This window comes from Alexandromys fortis, unplaced genomic scaffold (genome assembly GCF_014885135.2).
Source record: "Alexandromys fortis isolate MF-2015 unplaced genomic scaffold, M_Fortis_MF-2015_v1.1 scaffold_16, whole genome shotgun sequence".
NCBI classification, from domain to species: domain Eukaryota; kingdom Metazoa; phylum Chordata; class Mammalia; order Rodentia; family Cricetidae; genus Alexandromys; species Alexandromys fortis.
Genome location: NW_026067893.1, coordinates 1,928,350 through 1,953,880, shown reverse-complemented (window position 1 = coordinate 1,953,880; position 25,531 = coordinate 1,928,350). Strand labels below are relative to the sequence as shown.

General features: G+C 44.6%; 1 protein-coding gene across 1 annotated transcript in view; it reads right to left on the bottom strand.

The window, feature by feature from the left end:
• Shtn1 (shootin 1) overlaps positions 1-25,531 on the bottom strand; it is a 98,942-nt gene that overhangs the window by 37,315 nt on the left and 36,096 nt on the right. The window contains exons 5-11 of the mRNA XM_050149154.1: positions 22,761-22,929; positions 20,931-21,028; positions 19,001-19,082; positions 16,140-16,234; positions 9,689-9,835; positions 7,029-7,182; positions 3,567-3,666 (exon numbers count right to left, since the gene is read on the bottom strand). Coding sequence (XP_050005111.1) covers positions 3,567-3,666; positions 7,029-7,182; positions 9,689-9,835; positions 16,140-16,234; positions 19,001-19,082; positions 20,931-21,028; positions 22,761-22,929 — 845 coding nt within the window. The remainder of the gene's footprint in view (positions 1-3,566; positions 3,667-7,028; positions 7,183-9,688; positions 9,836-16,139; positions 16,235-19,000; positions 19,083-20,930; positions 21,029-22,760; positions 22,930-25,531) is intronic.

Below are 25,531 nucleotides of genomic sequence, written 5' to 3'. Positions count from 1 at the left end.
GTTATAAGAACTAATTAGGAACTAGCCTAAGTTATTGGCTGAGCTTTCATAATAAATAAAAGGTCCCAGTGTCATTATTGAGGAATTGATGGGACCAAAGAAGTCCAACTACACATTCTACAGAGAAATACAGAAAATGGGAGCCACTCAACAGGTGAGATGGCTCAACCATGACATACGGGACCACACTTTCAAACTTTCACCACTAATTAGCTTGGTAGGCTGAGAGGCATGTTTACCTCCCAGACGTTGACCTCATCCAATCACGGAAAGCCTCCTGCCTTCAACAAAGATTGGCAGCTCGTGCCACCAATTAGAAAGAGTCTCTTCTGTCTTTTAAGTAGAACACCTTGACTTCCTGGGTCTCAAGGCTGCCAGCCCTTGGAATAGCATTCCCACAGGTGCTTAGTCTTGGACTCAACCTTGAATGACACCCAGCAGGTATCCGGGGTACTCAGCTTGCCCACTTGCCCTCCAGATCTTGGGACTCTATCATCACACAAGTCAGTTCCCTAGAATGAATCTACAGAGTCCATTCGGTCAACGCAGATCACATATATGACAGTGGCTGTAGTTGCATTTCATTTGTATTTTAATAAGTAAAGTTTGCCTGAAGATCAGCAAAGTAAAACAGCCACACTGGCCAGCCTTACATGTTGCAGGAGGCCGCTTGTTGGTTCCCAGCCATTTAGCCCCAAAATAATCACATAGAAGCTGTATTAATTAAATCACTGCTTGGCTTATTAGTGCTAGCTTCTTATTGGCTAATTTTTATATTTTAATTTAACCCATTTCTTGTAATCTGTGTATTACCATGAGGCTGTGGCTTACTGGATAAAGTTCTGGCATCTGTCTCTGGAGGGGCTATATGGCTTCTAACTCCGCCCTTCTTTCTCCCAGCATTCAGTTTAGTTTTCCCCACCTAGCTCTGTTCCCCTGTAGCTCTGCTATAGCCCCAAAGCAGCTCCTTTATTAACCAATGATATTCTCAGCATACAGAGGGGAATCCCATATCACTTATACTCGAGACAGTGATGACACACACCTTTAATACCAGCAGCCACACTAGTTTGCCAAAGAAATTGGGCAGTGCACGCCCTTAATCCCAGAACTAGAGAGGATTATAAAATGAGAGGAGACAGTTCTCAGACACAGTCTCATTCTGAGATTCCTGGAGGAAGGATCATTATTTTGGACTAAGGTAGAGGTAAGAGCCAGTGTTTGGCTGCTTTGCTTTTCTGACCTTCAGGATGAACCCCAATATCTGTCTCTGAGATTTTACTAATCATGCTACAAAAGGTCTTGGAAGAGTATATTGCCTATTAGGTTGACAGCCATCTTCGATTGCATTAAGTCGTGGCAGCATCTTTGATTGTGTAAGTCAGCACTATGGTGTTTGCATAATGAAATAGCCCACTTACTAGAAGAATCCCCATGCCTAAGCATGCACGGCAATGCTTATTTGCATCTCTGTCTACATACACATCCCATGGGCTCTGCCATGCTGGAGGACTCATTCCTTTCCCCATGAGACTTGCTTGTCCAAGACCTACCCTACTTCCTCTCTTCATTACAACGTAACCCAGCCATCCTTCCTTCCTCTATTGCTTCTCTGTCCTCTAGGTCAAAGGAATGGGAGGAGCTGAAGAGAAGCCATAAAGCCACCGAGAAAGGCATTGTGCTGAGACCTTCCCTATCCATACCATGTTCTTTTCTATCCATGATCTATATTAGTATAAAAACAATGGCTTGAGAACAAAGTTGGAACCATCAGTGGGTTTAGTACCCATGAAAGCTCAATACATATGCAAATATATCTTTGACAAGAAAGCATTTTTCACCAATTATTTTTTTCTGAAAAGTTATATCCCATACTATTTAAATCTATCTTAAAAGTTATTTGTATTATTCAGTGAAAATTTTCTTTTAAGAGTCTTATAAAGAGTCAGTAGTTGAGGCATATTGATTCTTATATTCATTTCTCAGTATAACTGCAAAGAGTTCTTTGGAGGAAATTCTATTTAGATTATACTTTAAATTCTAGGGGCTCTCAGCATTTCTAAGGCTAAAAATCAAAGGCCGACAGCAAGACTGTAATTGCTTTTTAATAGTTCTCCCTTCTCATAGGAGTGACCTTTCTTATCAGCTCAGAATTCTAGACTTGAGAGAAAAGATCAAAGCGACGCATTTCCCATTTTAAATGTCACCTTTGGAATATCTCCTCCAGACTTAGCTACCCAGGAGAGAGCGAATTTAAAATACCTGAAATTCTTTCAATTGACTCTTGGACTGGATCACCTGTAAAGATTATTTAACCTCAGCTACTTCAATAGCTTAAAGTAGATTATGTCATACCCAGCTCGGCAAGGCAAAGTAATGAGACGCTTTTTCAAAAGCCAAGTCCCATTTCCATAGTCGTGTGGGAGGAACATGCTACACAGTCTATTCAGCTGGATCAGCTAAGGTGCAAGGAGGGAATAAAGAGCTTCTCTGTGTGAAAGGATTAAACAAATCGCATGAGTTAATGAAAGCTAAAACATCCAGCAAAGGTTTAAATGCCATTTGTTCAAGAATAAATTATTCAAAGGCAGCTAACGAACATCACGAGGAGGTAGGCAGCCACCAAAATAAGTAGCCTGACTTATCTAATTCTGGATGGTGGTGGATAGACTCACAGAGGCCAAGTCTCTCTAGAATGTACATCAGAGAGAAGCAAAGATGACGAGCAAGCCAGGCCTAAGAAAAAGAGGATTTCTGCTTGCATATAGGATTCCTTCCCCAAGACTTTAAACAGTAACTTTTCTTCTGGAAGGTTCTACTCTCAGAATTACAAAAGACTTAACTATAAGCATTAGGATAAAAGATATTTAGTACTTTTAGATTGATTACTAGTTTATAACAATTAGTAGGTTTAAGTTTTAATTTAGAACTTTTAAGAAATAAATAAGCTAGAATCTCCAAATTCAAATTAGTGGGGGAAAAAGAGTAAGACACTTTGGAGACTCTCAAATTTCCTTGGTCTCATAAGTGAAGGAAATCCTAGTGTTAGGCAAGGCATTTTAAAATGAGAAGTATCTAAGAAAAAAGATAAATGTCTAGTTCTTTGAGTTTGGAACATTGCCAAGGAATCCAGGTTCTCCAAGGACACATTGGCTGTGAGAATTTCCTTGAAAGATGACTTAAAACCAAGGATATACAAGAATCAGGAAAAACAATGGTCTCTAGGAAATGGTCTTTGGTGCTCTTTACTGTCCCTCTGAGGATGTATCTCAGTTGGTGGAACAGTTCCCAGCATGTATGCGTAAAGCCAGAGTTTGACTCCCTGCACTGCAGAAGCTGGGCCTGATGGAGTGTCTATGATCCCATCACTAGGGAGGTGGATGTCAGAGGACAAGATTCAGGGTCATCCTCAGCTACAGAGTGAGCTCAAGGCTAGCTTGGGGTACGTGAGACTCTGTCTCAGAAAATAAAGGAAAAAAGAAAAGAAAATAAAAAAAGACCAGTATGACTTGCAGGGCCAAGGACAAGGACGTTGAGGCAGCAGGAGGTTCCTCCATGATACTCACCTGATTGGATTGGGCGGTGGAGGGGGGAGAGGCGGAGGAGGAGGAGGTGGGGGAGGCACCGAATTCTCCGACTGGTTCACTCGTTTCTGGAGTTCATCCACTGTACAGGAAGCAAGGGTTCAGAGAGACCTGAGATGAACCACTGCACACTGCTCACACGACAGAAAAACACTGCCTCTCTCAGATGATGATGGGGCACAGTTAGACTTCCTGTCATTTAGAACATCAATGACAACATAGCTGGCCTTTCGTCTGTTGAAGTTCACTGCCTTATTTTCCCGTGTAGACAAAAGAACGTGGCTAATGCGTGGGGAGAAAGAATTGAGCAGGCTGAAGGAATATTTCTGACAACGGACTTCACTCCTCAAAGACCAAGGAATTCTTCATGCTAGACTTTGAAAGCGTGTGGACTGAGGGCTCCTTTTAAAGATGACATTTGCAACACATTTTAATAATGGCATTCCTCTCTCCTACGCTTAGTTTCCTTCAAAACCAGCAAGTACTGGAGTTTTAGCTAGGTCCACATTCCTAACGGCCTGTAATGTAACAAACTTTTTGCTCTTCTGAAGAAATGTCATTCATTCATTCAGTCACCCCAAGACAGGCATTTATTAGACACCACCAATGGGAACGGAGCAGTGTACAGAGCCGGGGACAGCAGCTCTTGACTCTCGGGGGCTCAGTTTAATTTCTATCAGAGTGCCAGGGGTGCAGCTCTGTTCTAGAGCTCCTGCCTAGCAAGCACACAACCCGGGGCTTAATTCCCCACACCACGAAAGAGAAGAAATACATACTATGGCCTAAAAGGTAATGGGCACACATACTGTATGTGTTCAGGTCATGCTTGACCCCTCAGTCCTGAAATAGGCAGCGTGGGCTAGGAAAACACTTGCCCCAACACACATGTGCTTCTGTTACTTTCCAAAGGGATCTGGGGGTCTTCTGAGACAGATGGAGAGATGGAGAGATGGAGAGATGGAGAGATGGAGGGGGGGAGGGGGAAGGAAGGGAAAGAGATGGAGAGGGAGACAGAGGGAGAGAGAGAGAGGGAGAGGGAGAGAGGGAGAGGGAGAGAGAGAGAGGGAGAGAGAGAGAGGGAGAGGGAGAGAGAGGGAGAGTGAGGGAGAGAGAGGGAGAGAGAGAGAGAGAGAGAGAGAGAGAGAATGTGTGTAGGTCAACTATTTGTTATGGGAGATCCACTCTCACGAGGACCACGCCTTCTGGTGGCAGGCCAAGAAAAAGCACATGGAAGAAGGAAGCTTGGTTTTTTGCTCTTTGCCCTGACAAGTTCATCTCTCGTGATGCTAAAACACTCCTCTTTCCTAGAGTTAGAACCCATTTCTTCAAGTTTCTAACATAGTCTAAAGACCAGAAGCTCTGTGGAATCCTCCTGGACCCCAGCATCAGACTGGGACCGCTGAGACCTCCAGGCTCATGGACTAAACAACTAAGATTCTTGACCTTTCTGTAGAGAAATAGCCATTATTATATATTATATAGATTATCTGGGCCACAGCCTGTAATCCAGATTAATAAATCCCTTATACATGTCTTTCCTATCAGCCCTGTTCCTTCAGAGAACCCTGACCCTAGCCTAACCCTAAGCCTCCTGAGAGCTGGGATAACGCTCATTCACCACCATACACAGAACATATGCATGGACTCTTTCCTTCTGGACTGTTCAGATTTATTTGATTTGATTATAGGAGTGTTTTTGCTTGCATAAATGCGCGTTCACATGTATACAGTGCCTGCAGAGGTCAAAGAAGGGTGTGGGGTCCTCTGGGGAGGGAATGTGTAGATGCTGGGAGTCAAACCCTCACCCTCTACAAGAGCAGGCAGTGCTCTGAATGCCAGAACCATCCCTCCAGCCCTTCTCCTGCATTTCTCATTGGGCCATGACAGAACTGGCTTCTGACATCACAGATCCTAAACAAATCAGGTCAAGCTAGGATTTCAGACATCTGCAATGCCCGCTCCTTCCATGTACTATAAAGATGGCTTTGCCTATAGGCTATTCAGACAGTTACTAAAAAAAGTTGACATTTTCTTAATTTTGGATTGGTTTTTTTTAAGTAAATCGTGATCATTTTTCATTGTGAATTTTTAAAAAGTACTGAATCGTTCAGAAAGGAAAAAAAAGCCTACATGGTTCTTCTGCATAGATTTCAAATTTCTATTATAAAACTAATGGAAAATATCTGAAGGGAGCATTGAGGCTGTGATAAAGAGAAATGTACCTGCCGTAAATTACCTACCTTCTCAGAGACTTATAGCTGTGTCGTAATCCAGCTCCTACATTTTCATGAGCCTTCCAGCACTGAATGAATAAATCCTTTGATTTCAGAATCCCTGGTGTTTTTTTTTTAAAAGTTTTCCCATTTAATATACATATTGTTGCCTATTTCATTGTTAGGCGTGGCATAGAAAGTAATATTTCATACGTATAATTAAACCCCAAAGATGAAGGAGACACAAATACCAGAGATGAGGGTATTATTTAAAGAAAAAAAGGAAAGAAAGGAGACTTCAATTCTTTTTTGAAAAAGCACTCTAAAATGAACAGACTAAGTAAGTGTTCAATGAGCAATCCTTTGAAAGGCCCAGAGATGCTGGCAGTTTGGGTCTTCCATGCTAATCCGCTAGGCCTTGGTTCTGTGCAGGAAGCTGACACAGGCTCTATGTACTTGTGCTTTTTTTGTGACTTGGTTTGATGACCCTGCTCTGCTTAACTGTGATGGCTGGAAATGAAGACATTTAAAAAGCAAGTCTGTAGGTTGCAGAGATCCCTTGGTCAGTATGACACTCACTGTGTAAGCAAGTAGGACTTGCGGTCAAGTACCCAGCACCCAGGAAAAGAGCTGGGTGTGGTCTATAAGCTTGTAATCCTGGAGCTGTGAAAATGTAGACAGGTGGGGGGGGGGGGCTGTGGGACTCCCTGGTCAGCACGCCACGTTACTGGTGAGCTCCAGACACTACTGAGAGGTATCTTATCTCAAAAAATGAAACCAAAACCAAACAAGATGGCTCAGCAGCTGAAAGTACTCGCTGCTCTTGTGGAGGACCTAGGCTCGGTTCCCAGCATCCACATGGTGATTCAGAGCTATCCATAATTTCTGTTCATGGATTCTGACGCCTCTTCTGGCTTCCACAGGCATCAGGGACACACATGGTGTATAGATGTGCATGCAAGTAAAACACTCATACACATAAAATAAAGATAAATGTTTAAAAAGGAAAACAGGGTGGGCAGCTCCTGAAGCTGAGCTCTAGTGTCCACATATAGGCACACGAGCGTGCATGTGCGCACGTGTACACACACACACACACACACACATGCATGCGTGCACACACACAATAACATAAATAAACAATAACAAGCAACAAACAAGTTTGGTTCTTTCTTCCCCCATAGCACTCAGAACCAGCTGCGCGGCAGGCTCTGCTGTGGGCATGACCCACCTGAATGCTTCAGATTCCTGGCTTTCTCCTCCGAGCTCTGGTATTTCTGCTCCAGCTCCTTCTTGTCCTCTTCCAGGAGCTCCAGCTGTTGTCTGAGGTTGTGGATCTCTTTGTGCAGCGCCTCATTCTCCAGCTTCTCCTCCAACTCTTTGACCTGTAAGTTAGACACAGCTGGAACAGGGCCGGCATTTCCCCTTGTGGATGGAAAGGGGCAGAGGACGAATACTCTCACTTGACTATTTCATAGCAGAAAGATTCCTACTCACCGTAAATCACACAGATTCTGGGTGTAGACGACACCAGCACTGGCTAAACAGCTAGCTATTCTGCTTTCTATTAGTTTTACTGAGAAGTCAGTTATAGACTAAAAGTCACAAGAGTAAAATAACATCTAAAACTTATTTTAAAACAGACATATTATTTCTATATTCTTCTCCAAGAAAAAAATTTGACAATATTTTTAAAAGAGTACTGGGACCCACGGGGAGGGGACAGGGAGGAAGAGAGAGGCCTTTTTGTCAGTAATGGCATTTTTTAAATGATATTTTATGTGTTTGCCTGCATGTATATGTTCATACCACATGTGTGCAGTTTCCTTAGAGGCTAGAAGGGGGCAGCAGATCCCCTGGAGCTGGAGTTGCTGTGGTTGTGAACTGCGGAGGCATCCTTCCAGTCCCAATAGTAGGGTTTTTATGTATTTGTGACCCAGTGTTCAAACGCTTGCTTAGTACATGCAGAGCCCTGGATTCGATCCATAGCACTCAACACTAGCCAGCCAAAAGCAGTGAGCCTTAGGCCAATATGAAAACACATCCTGAAAATGTGTTTGAAAACCTAAGAATAACCTAAACAATCCACCAGCAGTATTATTTCACAGACGATAAGGAAACACGATGCAGCCATATAAAACCATCGTTCAGCTGGCATTGGGGAAACACTCCCTTAATCCCCGCACAGAGGAGGCCATAGTACACAGATCTGTGAGTTTGAGGCCAGTCTGGTCTATAGAGTGAGTTCTAGGACAGTCAGAGCTGTACAGAGAAACATTGTCTCAGGGAGAAAAAAATAAACACAAAAGCCCCACATAGTTCAATACATACTTAGGTGAGAAGATATATTACCAACTGAAAAAGTTTAAAGAAGGCCATGCATCACATAACTCCATTTAAACAAACCATATATACATCATAAAAACATGATTTATATAAGGTTCAAGTTGCCCAAAAGTATACACTTTGGATTTTTAGGTAATCTTAATTTTCTTTTACCATTTTTAGATTAAAAAAAATGTGTTTACAATAAGGAACATACACTATTTTAAAAATGCCAAAGCAAAGTATCTGTGTTTTCAAAAGTAATGAATCTATGAGGGACTTTGTGTTCAAGTAGGAGCTATTTATACCACACAGAGTAGAAAGTACCAGGATTAGGACAGGAGGAAGCCTGTAGAACTAGTAATTGCTACAATTTCAACCACAACGACCTCTGCTCCTTTGCCAGACAGGAACACAGAAAACAACTCAATGCTAGAGTTGTTTCAATTCAGTTCAGCGAGGTCCAGGCATGCATTACCTACTAACCAAGTTAACAACAATTACGGTTTGTCTTCTCAGGACCAAAAGTTAAATTTTAACACAAGGTAAACACACACGCACACACAGACAGACACCACACACACACGACACCACCCACCCCCACACACGCACAAATTCTTTCTGAGAAGGCAATTCTTGCATGTGGGGGCAGAAAAAGAAATTCTCCACCTCTGGCCTTGGGGAGCAGAAGCTTTGTGAATATCTGCCAACACTTCCCACGGAGAACACAGAAAGCCAGCTCGACCTCACTGCTAGAGGTAAAACAACGTCAGAAGTGGAGAGGCTGATGCTCTGAGATACTGACAGGTGAGAGCCGGTTGCCGCTAACAGCCTTTCCTCACGAAGGAGGTCTGCTATAAGGACCCACAAATACTGACATCGCTGTTCTGAAGTGGCTCCTGCAAGTCTGTCTTCTGCCTTCTTCTCTCCCCAAACACAATGGCAAGCCTCTCCGCCTGACACAGAGGGACTGGGCCATGTTGACCTGAAGAGCGCTACTCCTGCAAACTGAACAAGCACTACGGAGTCCGCACTACAGATATCTACACAAACCTGCATGGCCAGGATCCGTAACTGCGAAAACAATTACTAATGCAAGCTTTCCTCCCCCCTCCCTCTCAGAATAAGGCCTCTGCAAAACCAATACACTCTCCTACGTCTCTGAAAACTGTACCTTCCCAAACAGACTTCAAGACTGCAAACTGCTCAGTACACTGAGTCCTGTCCTTTTCCTTGCTTCTCCAAACTCATTATTAATGACCGGCTTCAGGGTCATTGTAAAGACCCCATGCCAGTGAGCTATAAATTTTAGCTGGGCAGTACATTAAATTCACTTGGTAGCTATTGTTTTCTCAAAGATATTTAGAATTTAGTAAAGAAGGAAAAATATGGAATTCTAGAAAGCCTCACAAGCACCTGTTTTAATGTATGATTATGTGTATGTATATGTGTGTGATGTGTCTGTGTGAGCATGTGTGTATGTGTGTTTATGTGTACGTGCATGTGTGCGCACATGTGTGTGTCTGCACGAGTGTACGTCCCCCTCTCCAGAGTAAAATCAGTTACCTTTTGCTGATGCTGGATCCTCTCTTCTTCAAGCTGCTGGATGAGTTTTGAGTTTTCGTCTAAAGCTTTCAACAGCTGCTGGTCGGGAAGGGAGCTCTGCAGCAGAAGCTGGCTTTGCCTCTTCAGCTTGTTTTGCTCAATGAACATCTGTAAGTTAATCACAGATATGTCGGCACCAACCCAGCCCACACAGACCCCTAGTGCAGCCTGAATGGCAGTGAGTGGCGTTCTTAACGACCCCGAAGGAAATGGCTGAATAGGAGCTCCTGGAGCAGCCAAGGCCATGATGCAATTCCACCAACGCCTATACCTAAATCGCTACTCTATACAAGGAGCGGATACACTAGCCGGATTCTATACCCCAATTTTAAATGTTCTCTTACTGCTTTGAAGCGCACAGATACGAATAGTGGCAAGTCTGTGTCAGTAACGTGCCATGTGCCAGGCACCTGCTATGCTTTATTTTCATCCTGATGCACACCCACGTATCCTACGAGCTAACTTTCTACTGTGACTAAGTAACCTTCACGAACCGCTATACAATATGGTAGATACCTCTCTGTATGCAGATATCTTTCAATACTCAGAACAACACTGCCAAATAGATACTATGGCCATCACATTTTCCGGATAAAGAAGCGGAGGCTCAGAGAGAACAAGTGATTTCCTCAAGGGGTACATAGGGTTGGAGACATGACTTAGCCGTTAAGAGCCCTGCCTGCTCTTCCAAGTCCTGAGTTCAATTCTTAGCAACCATATGGTGGTTTACAACCATCTGTAATGAGATCTGGGTGCCCTCTTGAAGAGAAGACGTGGTCAGTCGTTCTCATCAACTTGGACCATGAACCCCAATAGGGACAGTTTCGACAGAACTGCCATACATGGGCTACCCACGCATGCTTCAGTATTGCCAGGGCATAAGCTACATATTTTTTAACATAGGTATTGAGACCAGAACTTAAACTCATTGATTTGCCTCCTCAGATCCTTATTAGAATGACATGAGTAAGAAACAGTTCTGGAGGGAGACTGTACTAACATGTATTGAACGCTTCATCGAGTTGCTTATGAATGCAACTTGCTAATTCTCCCATGTGGACACAATTGACAGCAGAATTATTTTCTATTGCCTGTTATGTATTTTCTCCTCATCATGCCAAGATGACTAGTGGGCAATCTGAGGCATGAGCTATTTAGCAAACTCTGCAAGTCTCCGAACAGCGATGTTTTACATTGTCAGGATCTTAAAGGTGTCTTACATAGACACCGTAGCTTAACTCTAAGCCATGCACACTGCGACGGTTTACTGCAGACCGTGCATGCAACCTCATCTGCCATGGAACACAAAATGTCAGGAAGTGTAACTCAGGACAAAGATAAGATTCCTGTAAACCTCCATATGTAAGGACTGGAGCTTCAATGACTTACACCGCTTGTCAGCCAAACCTGCCGTGAATGTACAATACAAATAAATTCATGTTTTCTTCCCAGTATGTTTTCCTAGAAGAAGACAAAAGTGGCTAGCAGGAAACTGGGGGATGATTCCGTTTGGAAGCGGCAGCTGTGTAAGCGTGAATACGTGGAAAAACTGGGCATGGCCTCACACATCTGTAATGGTGGCTCTGGAGGGGAAGATGGGGAACTTCTGGAGCTTGGTGGTGGGCAGGCGAGTCAGTCTAGCCAATCAGTGAGTTCCAGGTCTGTCTCAAAAACCAGAGGGGAGAGCGAGAGAGAAAGACACCCAGTGCTGACCTCTGGCCTCCAAACAAAGACGCACGGCACACAAATGTGATTTCCACCCCCACACACTGAGCTTTCCTGTGCAGGATTTGTGAGGAATCTATCAAACTACTACAATGTTGTGCAAAATTAAGACACACCACCAGTTCAAACAGGTAAAGCACACTATTTTTTAAAGATTTGTCCTTATTAATTTTGTGTACAAGCGTGTCTTTCTCTATGTGTGCATGTGTGTGTATATGGGGGTACCTGCACAGGCCAGATTAAAGATTTATTCTTATTATTTATATGTACAAGTGTGTCTCTCTCTATGTGTGCATGTGTGTGTATATGGGGGTACCTGCACAGGCCAGATTAAAGATTTATTCTTATTATTTATATGTACAAGTGTGTCTCTCTCTATGTGTGCATGTGTGTGTATATGGGGGTACCTGCACAGGCCAGATTAAAGATTTATTCTTATTATTTATATGTACAAGTGTGTCTCTCTCTATGTGTGCATGTGTATGTATATGGGGGTACCTGCACAGGCCAGAAAAGTGTCACAGATTTTCCTGGAGCTAAAGTCACTGGAGGTTGTGAGCCACGGGATGTGGTTGCTGGGAACAGAAGTCAAGTCCTCTGAAAAGTTGAAGTGAAACACAATCTTGCAGAGTATGTGGAATCCATACTCCTCCGGTGTCACTTCCTCCGTGTAAGCATTAAAGGCACAGAGACAGCCAAGACATAAGCCAAGGCATTGTACCCAGGAGACTTAGACTCCACCCAACAGGGGGGAATCAATGACTCAGCACAGTGACTTGAATTTTTGAGCAGTGTCTAACTGCAATGAATCATTTTGGTTTTATCATTATTACTGCAATGATTCTGACAGGTTTTTCCATTATTAATACTTAATTAGCCAGACTCCCTCATCAGCATCTTAGCACCTGAGAGTCACCACGAAGGGCAGCTAACCCCAGCTGAGGCAAAGCTGCAGGTTCCTTTTCACTGCACGAGTTCCTGGTAAAGAGCCGTTTATAGTACAGCTATAGCCACCAAGCAGGGAAACCAAGTAAGGACCCCCACTCCCTCTCACCAGCTCCCCCCATGAACACAGAGATGCTATTCCCTCCTCAGAGCAGAGAAATCAAGCAAGGACCCCACTTCCTCTCACCAGCTCCCCCCATGAACACAGAGATGCTATTCCATCCACCGAGCAGGGAAACCAAGCAAGGACCCCCACTCCCTGTCACCAACTACCCCATGATCACAGAAGCGCATGCATTCTCTGTGATTCTCTGGGATTTGTTTCTCTTGGGAACGAGGAACATTCTGGAACACTACATGCATACAAAGTAGCTCGACTGTGGCACTTTGACGACGAACAAGCCAAAATACTACATCTGAAATATCTTCACAGTGTGAATCCCTTTCTCAGAGACCCTGTGACATTCCCCGAACAGTAACATCCCACCCGGACTCAACCTCCAGCATCACAAAACCCCCGTGCCATTGCAAGCCTTTAATCCCAGCACTCAAGGAGGCAGAGACAGGAGGGGCAGGGATTCAAGGTTATCCTTGGCTACCCGTGAAGTCTGAGACAGACTGGGCTGTGTGGGACTGTCCACAAGAAGAACCAAAAGACGCACGGTGGAAGGTGTAATCATACCACCTTCCCCAAGCTTCAAAGTGCAAAATCCAAAACTCCCCAAGTGTGCCCTCTTCTAGAATGTTTAGTCACGAAATGCTAATGAGTTCTGGGTTTGCTGTGGCAAGAATGTCTCAGCGTCAGAAGACTGGTCTCTTTCGAGGGGAAAAACACCACAGGTATTGGAATTTCTAAGAAATTTCATGTGTCTCTTAAGAGTGAGAATAAAAATGTTATGCTAATACAGAATTCAAAGCAATATTCCAATATTGTTCAAATTATCCAGGAAGGAAATCAAATAGCAAGAAAAACACATTGAAAAATATAAGAAAATCACATGAAAAGTTTAAAACATGGTTGGCAAGATGGTTCAGTGGGCAAAAGCACTTGCTACATAAGCTGGAAGACCTGGGTTCAATCCCTGGAACCCATGAAGGTAGAAGGGGAGAAAATACACACACACACACACACACACACACACACACACACACACACAGAGAGAGAGAGAGAGAGAGAGAGAGAGAGAGAGAGAGAGAGAGAGAGACCAAAAAAGAAAATCACATACACATATCATAAACAAGTAAATTTTTTAAAATTTAATATGAAGATGAAAATTTTAAAAACAGTTCTAGAGAAAACTGACTCCTCTTGTTAAGGAACAGAAGAGGCTTTGTTTTGTTTTAAATAAACTAGTACGAGTAAGAGGATTGAAATTCTCAGTTTCTGATTTATGTATTTCAGAAGTGGCTGCAATTTTTTTTAAAGCACACAAATTGTTTTTGCAATTAAATACATAAGCAAATAAACTTGGATGTTTACTTTTAAGACCGTGGACAATACACTCCTCAGTTTCTTCTCCAACATGCAGTTGTTATACAGTACCAACGTGGTGCTGGGCGCAACCCCTAGAACATGCCCAGTGGGGCCCTCCTGTGAAACAAGCCTCACGCCGTTGGCAGTGGCCATGTGTCCAAAGCCTGAGAGTCCCTTCTTGCCCCGATGGAATTTAAATCTAGACACCAGGCGCTGCTACACCTATTCAAGTTGCCGGTCACAGAAGCCTCCCAGGCCCGCTCCCCTCCCCGTGTTAGCTCAGCACCGAGCCTGTACTGCCCCATACTGTTTGGGCTCCAGGTCCACCAGAACCTGTGGGAATCATTCGCTTGCAGGCTTTCCTACCAGAATCTCCCTTCTCCTGTCTTTTCTGCTACCATGAAGCCTCTAAGATTTTCTTTGAGCTGTTTTGCACTGTAACATTATCGTACAAAAAACAAGTAGAAAACTGAAAATGTCTTAGTTAGACCCTGCCGTTCGGGTCATACTCAGTGAGCCTTTTCAGCTTCACAGCCCAGCTCTCCAATTGTCCCTACCTGCCCTCCCCAACTGTCGGTTTACCTGCTTCATTTATAGCCACGCGGCTTTTGTTCCAGAGGGCTCTGACACACTTCAATTCTTTTTTCTTTCTTACAGGTCAACAGAGAACAATATTCATCTAGCTTTCAAACTCTGAATAAAATGAGTCACAGTATTTCAAGTCAGATGAACCTAGATTAAACGTTCTATGGAGGTCAGTGTTAGCCCAGCTATGTTTAGGAACAAAAACCTGAACAAAGCAAAACAAAGCAAAAAAAAAAAAAAAAAAATCCTACACAGAAACAAAATCTGACTTTCAAATGTCCTTCTCCCAACATCCTGTCTTCTTTCTCCATCTAGGTTACCTCTTCCTGGGATGACTTTCAGCTCCTTAACTGCCTCCCTCAACACACGGTTCTTTACCCTGAGGCCCAAAATTCCAATAGAAACAGAGATCTTGCTGATGGAAGGTCAATCTTTGAGTTCAGCTACCTGGTGGCAGGTCATTGCCCTGGAAACCAGCTCCAGAGCCACGGAATACCCGAAGCTGGCCAGTCAGCAATGTCAGGTGGAACCAGAGAACTCAGCGCTCATCTCTAACCCGAGCGGGAAATCATTGCACTGGCCAGTGGCTGAGATAATAGGTGTACAACATGGCCACGTTCCATTAGCGGAGAGTCTGCTCACATAATGAGAGCACCCGGCGATGGCCAGGAGAGAAAGGCAGATACCGTGACACTGTCGCCCGAGCCGACACTGAGACACAGCCGGATTCTCAAGGCTATCTGAGCTGTGTAGACATTCTGCGCACGCTGCCTGTCACCACGTTACAGGTCTCTCCGTGGAAATTCTTTCACTGCACGGCGCTCTGTCTGTGGTGCTTTTAAAAATTATTCTGTTTTGGTGGGGTGGGGAATATCTCAGTTTGTAAAGTGTTTGCTGAGCAAGTATGAAGAATTGAGTTTGCTGAGCAAAGGCACATGCTCAAATCCCAGCGCTGGATGAGCAGTGACAAGTGGGTTCCTGGGACTCGTTGGCCAGCTGGTCTACCACACGAGCACGCTCCAAACCAGTCGGAGGTCCTGTCTCGAGAACCAAGGTGGACATGGACTGAGGAAGATCCCTGATATTGATCCCTACGCTCTGTGCGCATGCATGCGCAAACACTTCTCATGGCATTCTAAAATCTCCTGTGTTCCTTTACACGGACATCTATTCTACAGACGGTGGAAGCGCAGCCTGAGAGGGTGAGGACAGCTGAGGTTACGTGCAGTGACAGACATGGCAGACTCTCAACCCGCGTTGAACACCTAATGCCACGATGCAGCTTCCACCTACTCAATTACAGTCGCTAAGTTCTAGTCAAACGTTTTCTAAAACTTTCAGTTGACTCATGATGATTGCACATATTCATGGGGTACCCCAGGGAAATCCGATGTATGTATATAAGCTATAATACTTAGATCTAAGTCAACACAGCTCCACCTCCTTAAACATTCGTCATCTGTGGTGCAAAGTGTCAAATGGCTCTTTTCTAGGTCCCAACAAATTATACAATAACCATGTAAAGGAGTCATCTGTGCTATGAACACTGGGACTTATCACCTCCTTATCTGACTGGCTCAACTCTGTTGCCCATAGGCATTCTGTAAAGTCGCCCGGTTTCTGCAGCACACCTGATTGCCTGTGGGCATTCTGTAAGTTGCCCGGTTTCCACAGCACACTTACCTCTTGTGCAAACGATTCCGCTTTCTTGCGAAGGTCTTTCTCCAACTCCAGGTTCACCTGCAGCTCCTCATACTCTTCGACGGCCAGCATGGACACTTAAGCAGACAAGAAGAGCAGAGACAACAGGCTGTGCAAATGACCAGTGGTGTGTGAGGAAAAGATTCTTCACAAGACACATGGATGACCTCATCTATCCCTGGCTGGTGCAGGGAGGAGTCTTATGGGGGGTTTAGAAATGGGACTGGAAAATCTACTGGAAAAACCATTCAGACCCCTAGACTCAGCAACTAAAGTGCATCCTAAAAGAGCAAGTCAGGAGGACAAACCTGTGGTTGCAAGCATGTTCTTGGAACTACTGTGGAAATAGCAAAGGATTGGTAAAATACAGCACAAGCAATGTTACTCCATCATCAAAATCGTACAGTGAAAGCAAATCTCAGGAAAGATGTATATTTTCAAATAATCCAACTGTGAAAGTTGGTGCAAAATGGTTACATTTCTGGTTATTTAAATTTTATCTTATGCATGTAAATGTGTTGCCTGCTTGTTACCACTGAGGTCAGAAGGTATCAGGTCCCCTGGAACTGGAGTAACTGGTGATTGTGAGTCACCATGGGGGTGCTGGGGACTGAAACCTGGCCCTCTGCAAGAAGACAAAAGTGCTCTTGGCCACTGAGTCATCTCTCAGCCCCCTCATTTCTGCCTTTTAAAGACCAAAGACAAGAAGCCCATCACAGGCATTTCGCAGGGCACACATGACGGGTCAACAGACGTGTGAGACGCTAGTCAGTGCACACACATACAAAAGAGTTACTGTAGAAAAGGTCCTGTCAAATACACGCAGCACGAAATCTTTGCTGCTCTCGACATTATGTGGCCTACTTTGTTAAATAACGACGTGGGCAGGTGCTGGGACCCTGACGCAATTAGGAACTCGGCACAATGCAGGCAGACCGCCGCCGAGGAGCCTCGCTCTGAGCTGAGTCATATCAATAAACTCCCGCCAAGACACTCTTAATGGCTGCTTTCACACTCTGTTCCACTGGGCACTTCAATCCTAACTGACTAAGGATGGGTTTGCTGTGTAATGACATAGAATTTCAAACTCTGTTCTGCGTAAACTACTGCCTCCTCAGACAGAAGCAGAATAGGCTAACTCAAGGAAAGTAATGTAAGTGGCGGTTTGTGCCGGGAATTATAGGTCCCTAAGGACTAAATGACTTCCAAACCTATTTTAAAAAGAGAAATTTCACAAAGAGAACAATGAAGACTACGAGTATCTGAAGCCCTGGGCAGGACGATCGCCTCTCTTCTTCTGTCCAGAACGTTATAATAGAAAGTTAATTTTCCCGTGTCTAGGTCCCTTTGACTTGGATTCTGAAAGGAGCTAGTCGGATCCCGGTGGCATGTTCACGTATCCTCGTTTCCTTCTAGACAGGGGGCTTCCTGAAGGCAAGAGCCACGTGGTGAATTCCTGTTTCTGCCCAGCACATGGAGAATGCGAGTTGTACACGCTGAAGTAGGACCATCTTATCCGTCTCCCATGCTTAGCTGCCAGGCCTTTTCTTCAGAAACTCTAGCTGATAAGCAACACAAAGGATGAGAGCCAGCAGCAGGGACAGTGTAGAAAGTCCTGTCCGTGTCCTGTCTTCGGAAGTAGGAAACCGAGTGTCTTGGGGACAGGCCAGAACATATCAGTCCTCTGTTGTTGTTTGGATGTGGTATTTCTGCTGGAGATGCACAAGTGCAAGCCTGGTCCCCAGCATGTTAGGGTGAAGAGGTGGGGGGATCTTAAGGGAGGGCTTACTGCCAGGTAAGGTTATGCAGGGGCTGCCTTGTCCCGTGAGAAGTAGGTTCTCACTAGACTGGGTACCAATGAAAAGTACAGACCAGTACGGTTCCTCTCTTGCCAACTGATCACTCCCTCACATCTCACACTCCCGCCGTGATGGTGACGCCATCACTGCAGTGTGACCCCATCAAGGGGGCCTTCCCAGAGCCAAGCAGATGGTGAGGTCATATTCCTGGGTAAGAGCTGAAGCTGGGAGCCTATATTCATTTTCAAGTTTCCTGCATTGTGCAATACATGATAGCAACAGAAATGGACTGATTCAGCCCTCACAGTCCTCCCGACCAGAATGGCTTCCACATTGCCTGCACTAAACTGTAAGGTAAGAAGCGGTACCCACGAGGCTCATGCCATGTTTGACAAGAAGAATGAGATGCTGACCAAATAGCATGGCATTTTCTTTAGAAGTAGCCGGGTCATTTGTGTTTATGGAACTCATCTAAATGGTTATGAATTCCTTGCTGTGCTGGCCACTAGAAGTTTGGAGTCATATTTTAGAAACAAAGAGGGATTATGTGAGACCCCAGAGAAAGGAGACACTTAGCATGCCAATCTATTTTAAAAAGTCTCAATATGCACCCCTGTCTGGCCTGGAACTCACTCTGTAGACTAGCCTGTCCTCAAAATCACAGAGATCCACTTGCCTCTGCCTCCACAGTGCTGGGATTTAGGGTGCATGCCACCACACCTTACTGGTATATTAATATTGATGCTAATTTTCCCACTGGCCTGTTTTTTATATCCACTAATTTAAAATGCTTTCATGTGTCAGCTTTCTGAATCTCCCCTAGAGTCAGATTTACTGAGTAGCTATAAATCCTGTCAAGGCTAAGGGGGTAAGCAAAAAGGGTTATGGTCCCACAATACACACAGGATAGCAGTGCATAGGTTTGAAGTTTCAAAAGCAAAACACAACCTAAGAAAAACCACTCTAGGCACAGGTGTAAGGAAGCACCAGATGTACGTAAGCAAAATATATTGAAAAAAAAAAATGAAGACCGAGAAGACATACCTCTGTTGCATTTTTCTAGGACTTTCCTCTGCTCAAGAACTTCTGAATTTAAGGCGGCCTTTTCTTGCTTAACTTTATTTACCTACAGATAAAACATGTGGAGAAGAAGAAACACCCAAAGTTGTAAATAAGACATACGGCTACACGGGACCCCCAAATAGCTGTTCTGCTCTCAATATGAACTTCTGCGATTAAGTGGCAACGCCCATCAGCTCCTCTACCAAGAGCATTAAAGCCAACTCTTCTGTAGAACTTCCAGCCACACCTGAGCACAGCTCATTTAAATATTCAATCTGTCATGGGGGGCTCCCTGCACAGGACAGTGCTCTGTCCATTCAGTGTTACCCACTCATACTTTTAACACAGAAATCCAAGTCGTAATCACCCACAAAACACGCCTATCATTTAGCAGGTCAGCAAGTATTCAACTTCAGGTTCAGTTTGGACTTCGATTTTATGTTTAAAGATAGCACATATTAAACTATTTTTTTAAAAGATAGCTTTAAACTTTGATGACTTTTGACCTATCTGTGATATTCTCTCCCAAACTTAAATTTCTGAAATAACTGGTTAGTAGAAAAGCCCTACCAATAGCAGTTTTGTTTGTTTGTAGTGCAAAGCCACCCAGATCAGGATGCATACATCTCCGAGGCATTGTGCTGAATTTTAAAAGGCGGGCATACTTACCAGTTGTAAAACCCCTCAGAATACCCTGTACTGCGCTAAGCAGGTAAGAACACACTCTGGAATGATAAACACCATGTTCAGAACACCAGCTGCTTCGGGATTGAAGAGGCTGCTGCAGGGTGGTCCCCGCATTTGACCGGGACTGTGCTGGCGGGCTGTAAGCTAAGCTGAGCTGATGTGTACAAGATCACTGTCTTCTCCTGGATGCTTTCGAGACGTCAACACCCCTAGGGAGCCAGGCTGATGGTAACTGTGTTCCCTTCTCCTCTCCTGTAGTTACACACTCAAGAAGCAAAATATAGTACAGACACCCACCACAGCCTCGGTCCATCAGCACCTCCAGAAAGCTCAAGAACTGGTTTCTCTTCATATAAATCCATTTTTTGTTTTGGTTGGCATTAGTAACTGGCATACAATGTCCAACAGGGAAATCCCTCCTAAGATTGCCCTCCTTTCCCCATTATTACTCTGTTCGGGTGAAACAAAGCAAGAACAGTTTGAGTAGGGAGGCTGGAGGGCATGGCTGCCCAGCCTTTGTGTGTGAAAGTCCTCAGGGAGCTGACAGTGTGTGCAGTAAGGGAGCCAACCAGGTGAGACTGCTCACTCACGGGCCACTCAAGACACCTGGGGCTGCCACAAGGCTGGCAGATGCTGGTTGGGAAACTCAGGACTACAGAGTCAGAGGTCCAAGGACTCCTGTTAAATCAAGGTTGTGAAGGCAGGTCCTTGAAGCCTCATTACAGATAAGATTGAGTAATTGAGTAGCCCTCTGCTTGTGCGCAGATAAAAGCAAAATAAAAAGCAAGATAACAAGGTTCTCCCAAATCACCCTAGACTCTCCTCTAGCTGTTTCTGTTCTACAGCAAGGATGCACAGCAGGGGCCCGCCCACACTAAGCTGTCTGTCCACTGAACTCTCTACCCTTGGCTTTCTTCCCCAGGGCAACAGCCTCTGTGACCTGAGATAGGAGTCACCTTTCTACAAACCTGCCTCTCACAAGACAGAGTGGGCGACAACACGTGACCCTGCACACCAGGGCTGCCTTGCAGTCTGATTGGCTGAGCTAGGGGGTGATGCGTGTTCATGGTCTGAATGACTGAAAGAGGGGAGGGAAGGAAAGCTGACAAACCCATGCGCCAGTATCAAAAGTTATCTCTCAGGAGCAAGTCTGTAACTTAGGCAACCCCGAAGCTGCTGTCAGTTCAAAAACCAAGGACTTGCCTCCCAGGCCTGAGGTACCTACTTCCTCCATCGCCTCCACAAGTTTGCTCTTGAGATTTTCCAGCTCAATGGCTAGCACCTTCTTTTCTTCTTGGACAGACACAATTTGATCTCGGAGTTCTGCCATTTTAAAGGAAGGACATTTAAAATAAACTTCATTTTGCTTTTTAATTGGCAAAGTAACAGGCTTCCTTGTGGCATTTTCGTTCATCTTTTGTTTTGATTCATTCTCCACCCCAACACATGCCTCTCTACTCCCCACTGTTCCCTTCAGCCCCCAGGGCTCCCCTTAAGTCTTTCAGCATCCTCACTGCTTAAGACACCATTTTTCCCCATCATGAATCTCTGTCTAACTTCATGCCACCTTCTTACCTTTATCTCCTTACAAACACACAAAGAGAGAATGAGATGCTAGAATCTACAAACAAGACAGAATGCATGGCACTTGTCTTTTCGAGCCTTAGTTACCTCATTTAAAATAATATTTCCAGTTCCGCTCTTTTTCCTACCATCCATAATTCCATTTTCCTTTCTATTGTGTGCATATGTGTGTGCACACTCATGTATGTGACTACAAGTATACACACGCTAACACACATGCAGAAAGCAGGTACAGCTCAGGGCATAGGTTGGCCACCTTCCAACCTGTTTGAGCTGAGGTTGGTTGCAGCTGACTAATTCCAGAAGAAGAACATGAGGCCATATTGTCCAAGACTCAGAAGGGAGAACAATGGACAGAGGGAGGCCTTGACACCCCCTCCCAACCACTGCACCCTATTTCATCTTAATGTAAGAAGTTGAGGAGCCCAGTGAAGTCAGGGAGCATCCTCTCCTCCTTACACTTCCATCTGAAATTCTGTCTCCCTGCAAAATAATAAGTCCAACTTCTGAACATGTACTGAGCCACATGTTAGCTATTGAATTGGGCACCTGTTTTCCAGCATCTTAACAAAAGATCTCTTTCCATGATTACAACAGAGACCCAAATACCCCTCTCTCTCTCTCTCTCTCTCTCTCTCTCTCTCTCTCTCTCTCTCTCTCTCACACACACACACACACACTCACACACTTCGGTGCTGGGCATTGAATTTTGCCCTTTACACATGATACACTCTCGCCATATTCCTGGCTATACCACCGGCAAAGTGAGAGAAAGCTTCAACCACAGTGTGTCATAACACCGCACACACATACATGCGGGTGAAAAACTCATACATATAAAATAAATCTTAAAAATGAAAATGAAGCCATGATTCAAGTTCTTAAAGTTACAGAGACTCCCATTTCCAGCCAGGCCACACTTGAGGGTGCCTCATTCCAAACATGAAAGCAACCCACCAAGCAAGAGAGGAACAACACTCTTACTCAGCTCTCCTGGCTTCCCTGGCTAATTAAGTCAGAAGTTTTGGTGTAGGACCCAGCCAACAGTACTCTGAAAAATTCTTCCAGGGTATGTGCACGATGTATGTGTGCTCATGCGTGTATAAAGGCCAAAGAGGAAGTCACGTTTGTCCTGCCCTCTCATTCTAGGCCTCATCCCTCCCAAACAGGGCCTGTGTCAAGCCTGGAAGCCTGCAGCTCACTGCTATCCTAGCCAGACTGGCTGGCTAGCAAGTCCCAGTTATCCTCCTGTGGCCACACCTCCCAGTTCTGGTATTACAGACATGTACATCTATGTAGGCTCTTACGTGGATGCTGGGAATTTGAACTTGGCTCCTCATGCTTGCTTAGCAAGTGCTCTGACCCACTGAGCCATCTCCCCAGCCCCATGTGTTTTCAAAACTCCTCCTGAGAGTCTGCTGTGCCGTCAGAGACCTGAAGCCCTGTCGCAGCAGGAACAGCGGAATCCCACCTTTGATTTGTTTCTGGCACTGAACCGATACACAAGTCTCGACTGCACCGTCCGTGTCGGTGGCAGGGTCGTCATCGTCAATGTTGATCTCCTCTGTTATCACATCTGGTCCCAGCTTGGCCATGTATAGCATGCTGATTCTTTTCAGTGTTTTATTCTCTTTGTTTAGCTAAAAAAGGAAATAGAAAAGATTGGTGATTTTACCAGTCATCAAATGAGTATCTTGGATTTGTAAACAATAAATGAACTAAGTGTGTTTTTTGTGCTACACATGCATTGACATTCACATAGGATGTAACGGGTAAATTCAGTCAATAGATAAATTACTTACATGTTTTAATATTAAGTTTATTCCTTTAAGTGAGGTCTCATTCCTGGATTACAGCAGCAGTGAGTGGAAATGCTGGTTTTAAACATTAAGAAATACAAAGGGGGCTGGAGAAAGTCGGGGGTAAAAGTTCTTAAACCTGAGAACCTGTACCCAGCTGCAGGGGTCGGATAGCCATTTCTGGCCTTTACAGTTCATCCCCAGAATTCACGATAAAAACAAAGGGAACCAGTGCCCGAAAGTTGTCCTCTGAAATACACATGCAGGCTATGGCGTGAGTACAGCCACGTTCATAGAACACATACACACACATGTACACGCGCACACACACACACACATGCAGGCTATAGCGTGAGTACAGCCATGTTCATAGAACACATACACACACATGTACATGCACACACATGCATGCTATGGTGTGAGTACAACCACGTTCATAGAGCACATACACACACACAGGCTATGGCGTGAGTACAGCCATGTTCATAGAACACATACACACATGTACACGCACACACATGCATGCTATGGCGTGAGTACAACCACGTTCATAGAACACACACATACACAAACACACACACATATACACTACACATGCAGGCTATGGCATGAGTACAGCCACGTTCAAAGAACACACACACACATGCACACACACACATGCAGGCTATGGCGTGAATATAGCCACACTCATAGAACACCACACTCACACACACACACACAAATGAAGAAGAAAGAAACATAAGGAATTTAGATAAAGTACCAGAATTTCTAGCTCCTAATAGTCTTAATATAAATCACTTTATTTCAAGCAAATTTCCTATTTGATGTTGTGCTGAGAATATTGAATACAGGTCTGTTTTCCCAGCTCCCCTTCCTTTATGTTCATCCAGTTTCTGTGGGAAGACAATGTCATTGGCCACAGCTAATAAACCAGAAGTAGTACACACAACCCACAGTTAGCCAATCAGATCTTTTCTCTAGAAATATGATACTGGAGAAAAAAGAAAAAGAGTTTCTGTATGTCTGACCATGAGAGGTGACGCCAGCCACCCTCCACTACAGGACTGAGGGTAGAAGGGATCCTGCAGTAAAATCATAAAGCAAGCAATACGCAGAGAGAGGCAGGGAGCCCAGAGCCCCAGACCACTCTCATCCTTTGAAAGAAAAATACAAGATTTAAACAAATGAAATCTCAGGGATTATACATAGACATTTGAGGAGTCCAGATCCATGCATTTTAGGGAACAGATCCCAGCGTCATCCTTGGTCTGGTTGTAGAAGTGATCCTGTGTACTCATTTGAAATTCTCTAAATCCCAAGGCAAAAGTAAACCTGCCTTCACCCTACACTTGCTGAACTCGCTACTTTATAGAAGTTTACACAGTGGTTACACTGGGCACAGTGCACAAAGAAGGGGTAACTAAATAGATGTGGGTCAGACGGCTTCAAATACACGGTAACTTACCAACGTCGCCTGCATACCTTAGCAAAACAGAGGAGCCACACTTGTAAGAGATTGACGAGGTCAAATTGTACCATAAGAATGTCCCATTTGGCCAGGTGGTGGTGCACACCTTTAATCCCGGTACTCGGGAGGTGGAGGCAAGTGGATCTTTGTGAGTTCAAGGCGAGCCTGGTCTACAGAGTGAGTTCCAGGACAGCCAGGACTACACAGACAAACCCTTTCTTGAGAAAAAAAATTAAAGAAAAAGCAACAACAGCAACAAAAACTTTTCTTTTTATTTATTCTTTTTAAATTTTGTGTGTATGTATCTAGAGGGTATTGCAGAGAACACGTGTTCCCATAAATCCCCCGCAGCTGGGATTCTATATGAACTGCCTATATGGGTGCTGGGAATTGAACTTGGGTCCTCTGGAGGAGCAGCACACTCTTAACCACTGAGTCATCACATCCATTTTTAACTTTCTTTCTTCAGGTCCCAAGAGTTCATCACAGATCCTCAAAAACAAACTACGTGTCTACTTTAGAAAAGACTTCTTATGGATCAGAATGTCGTGCACTAAGGGGCCCATTATAAGACGAGGCTTAGGGACAGAGAGCACAGTGACGGATGAGCAGACATAAACCACCCATCACCTGGCGGCTTTGCAACCCACTAATGCCTACACCACATCTCGCCATGGAACAGTCCTAAGAAAGCCCTGGCGATTGAAGAAAGACAATTACAGCTCACAGGGATGAAGCCTCTCACCAAAGTCACTTGTTAAAACAAGAGGCTTGCTGGGAAGACGGACGGGCTGTTGGGCAAAGTGCTAGCAGTAAACGCATAAAAAATGGAGTTCTGGTCCTCAGCACATGTGTAACACAGCGGGTAGAGTGGAACGTGACTGACTCCAGTGCTGGCGAGGTAGAGACACGCAGGTGGAGGACTTGCAGGCCAGCCAGCGCAGCTCAAACAGATCCAGGTTCAGTGAGAGACCA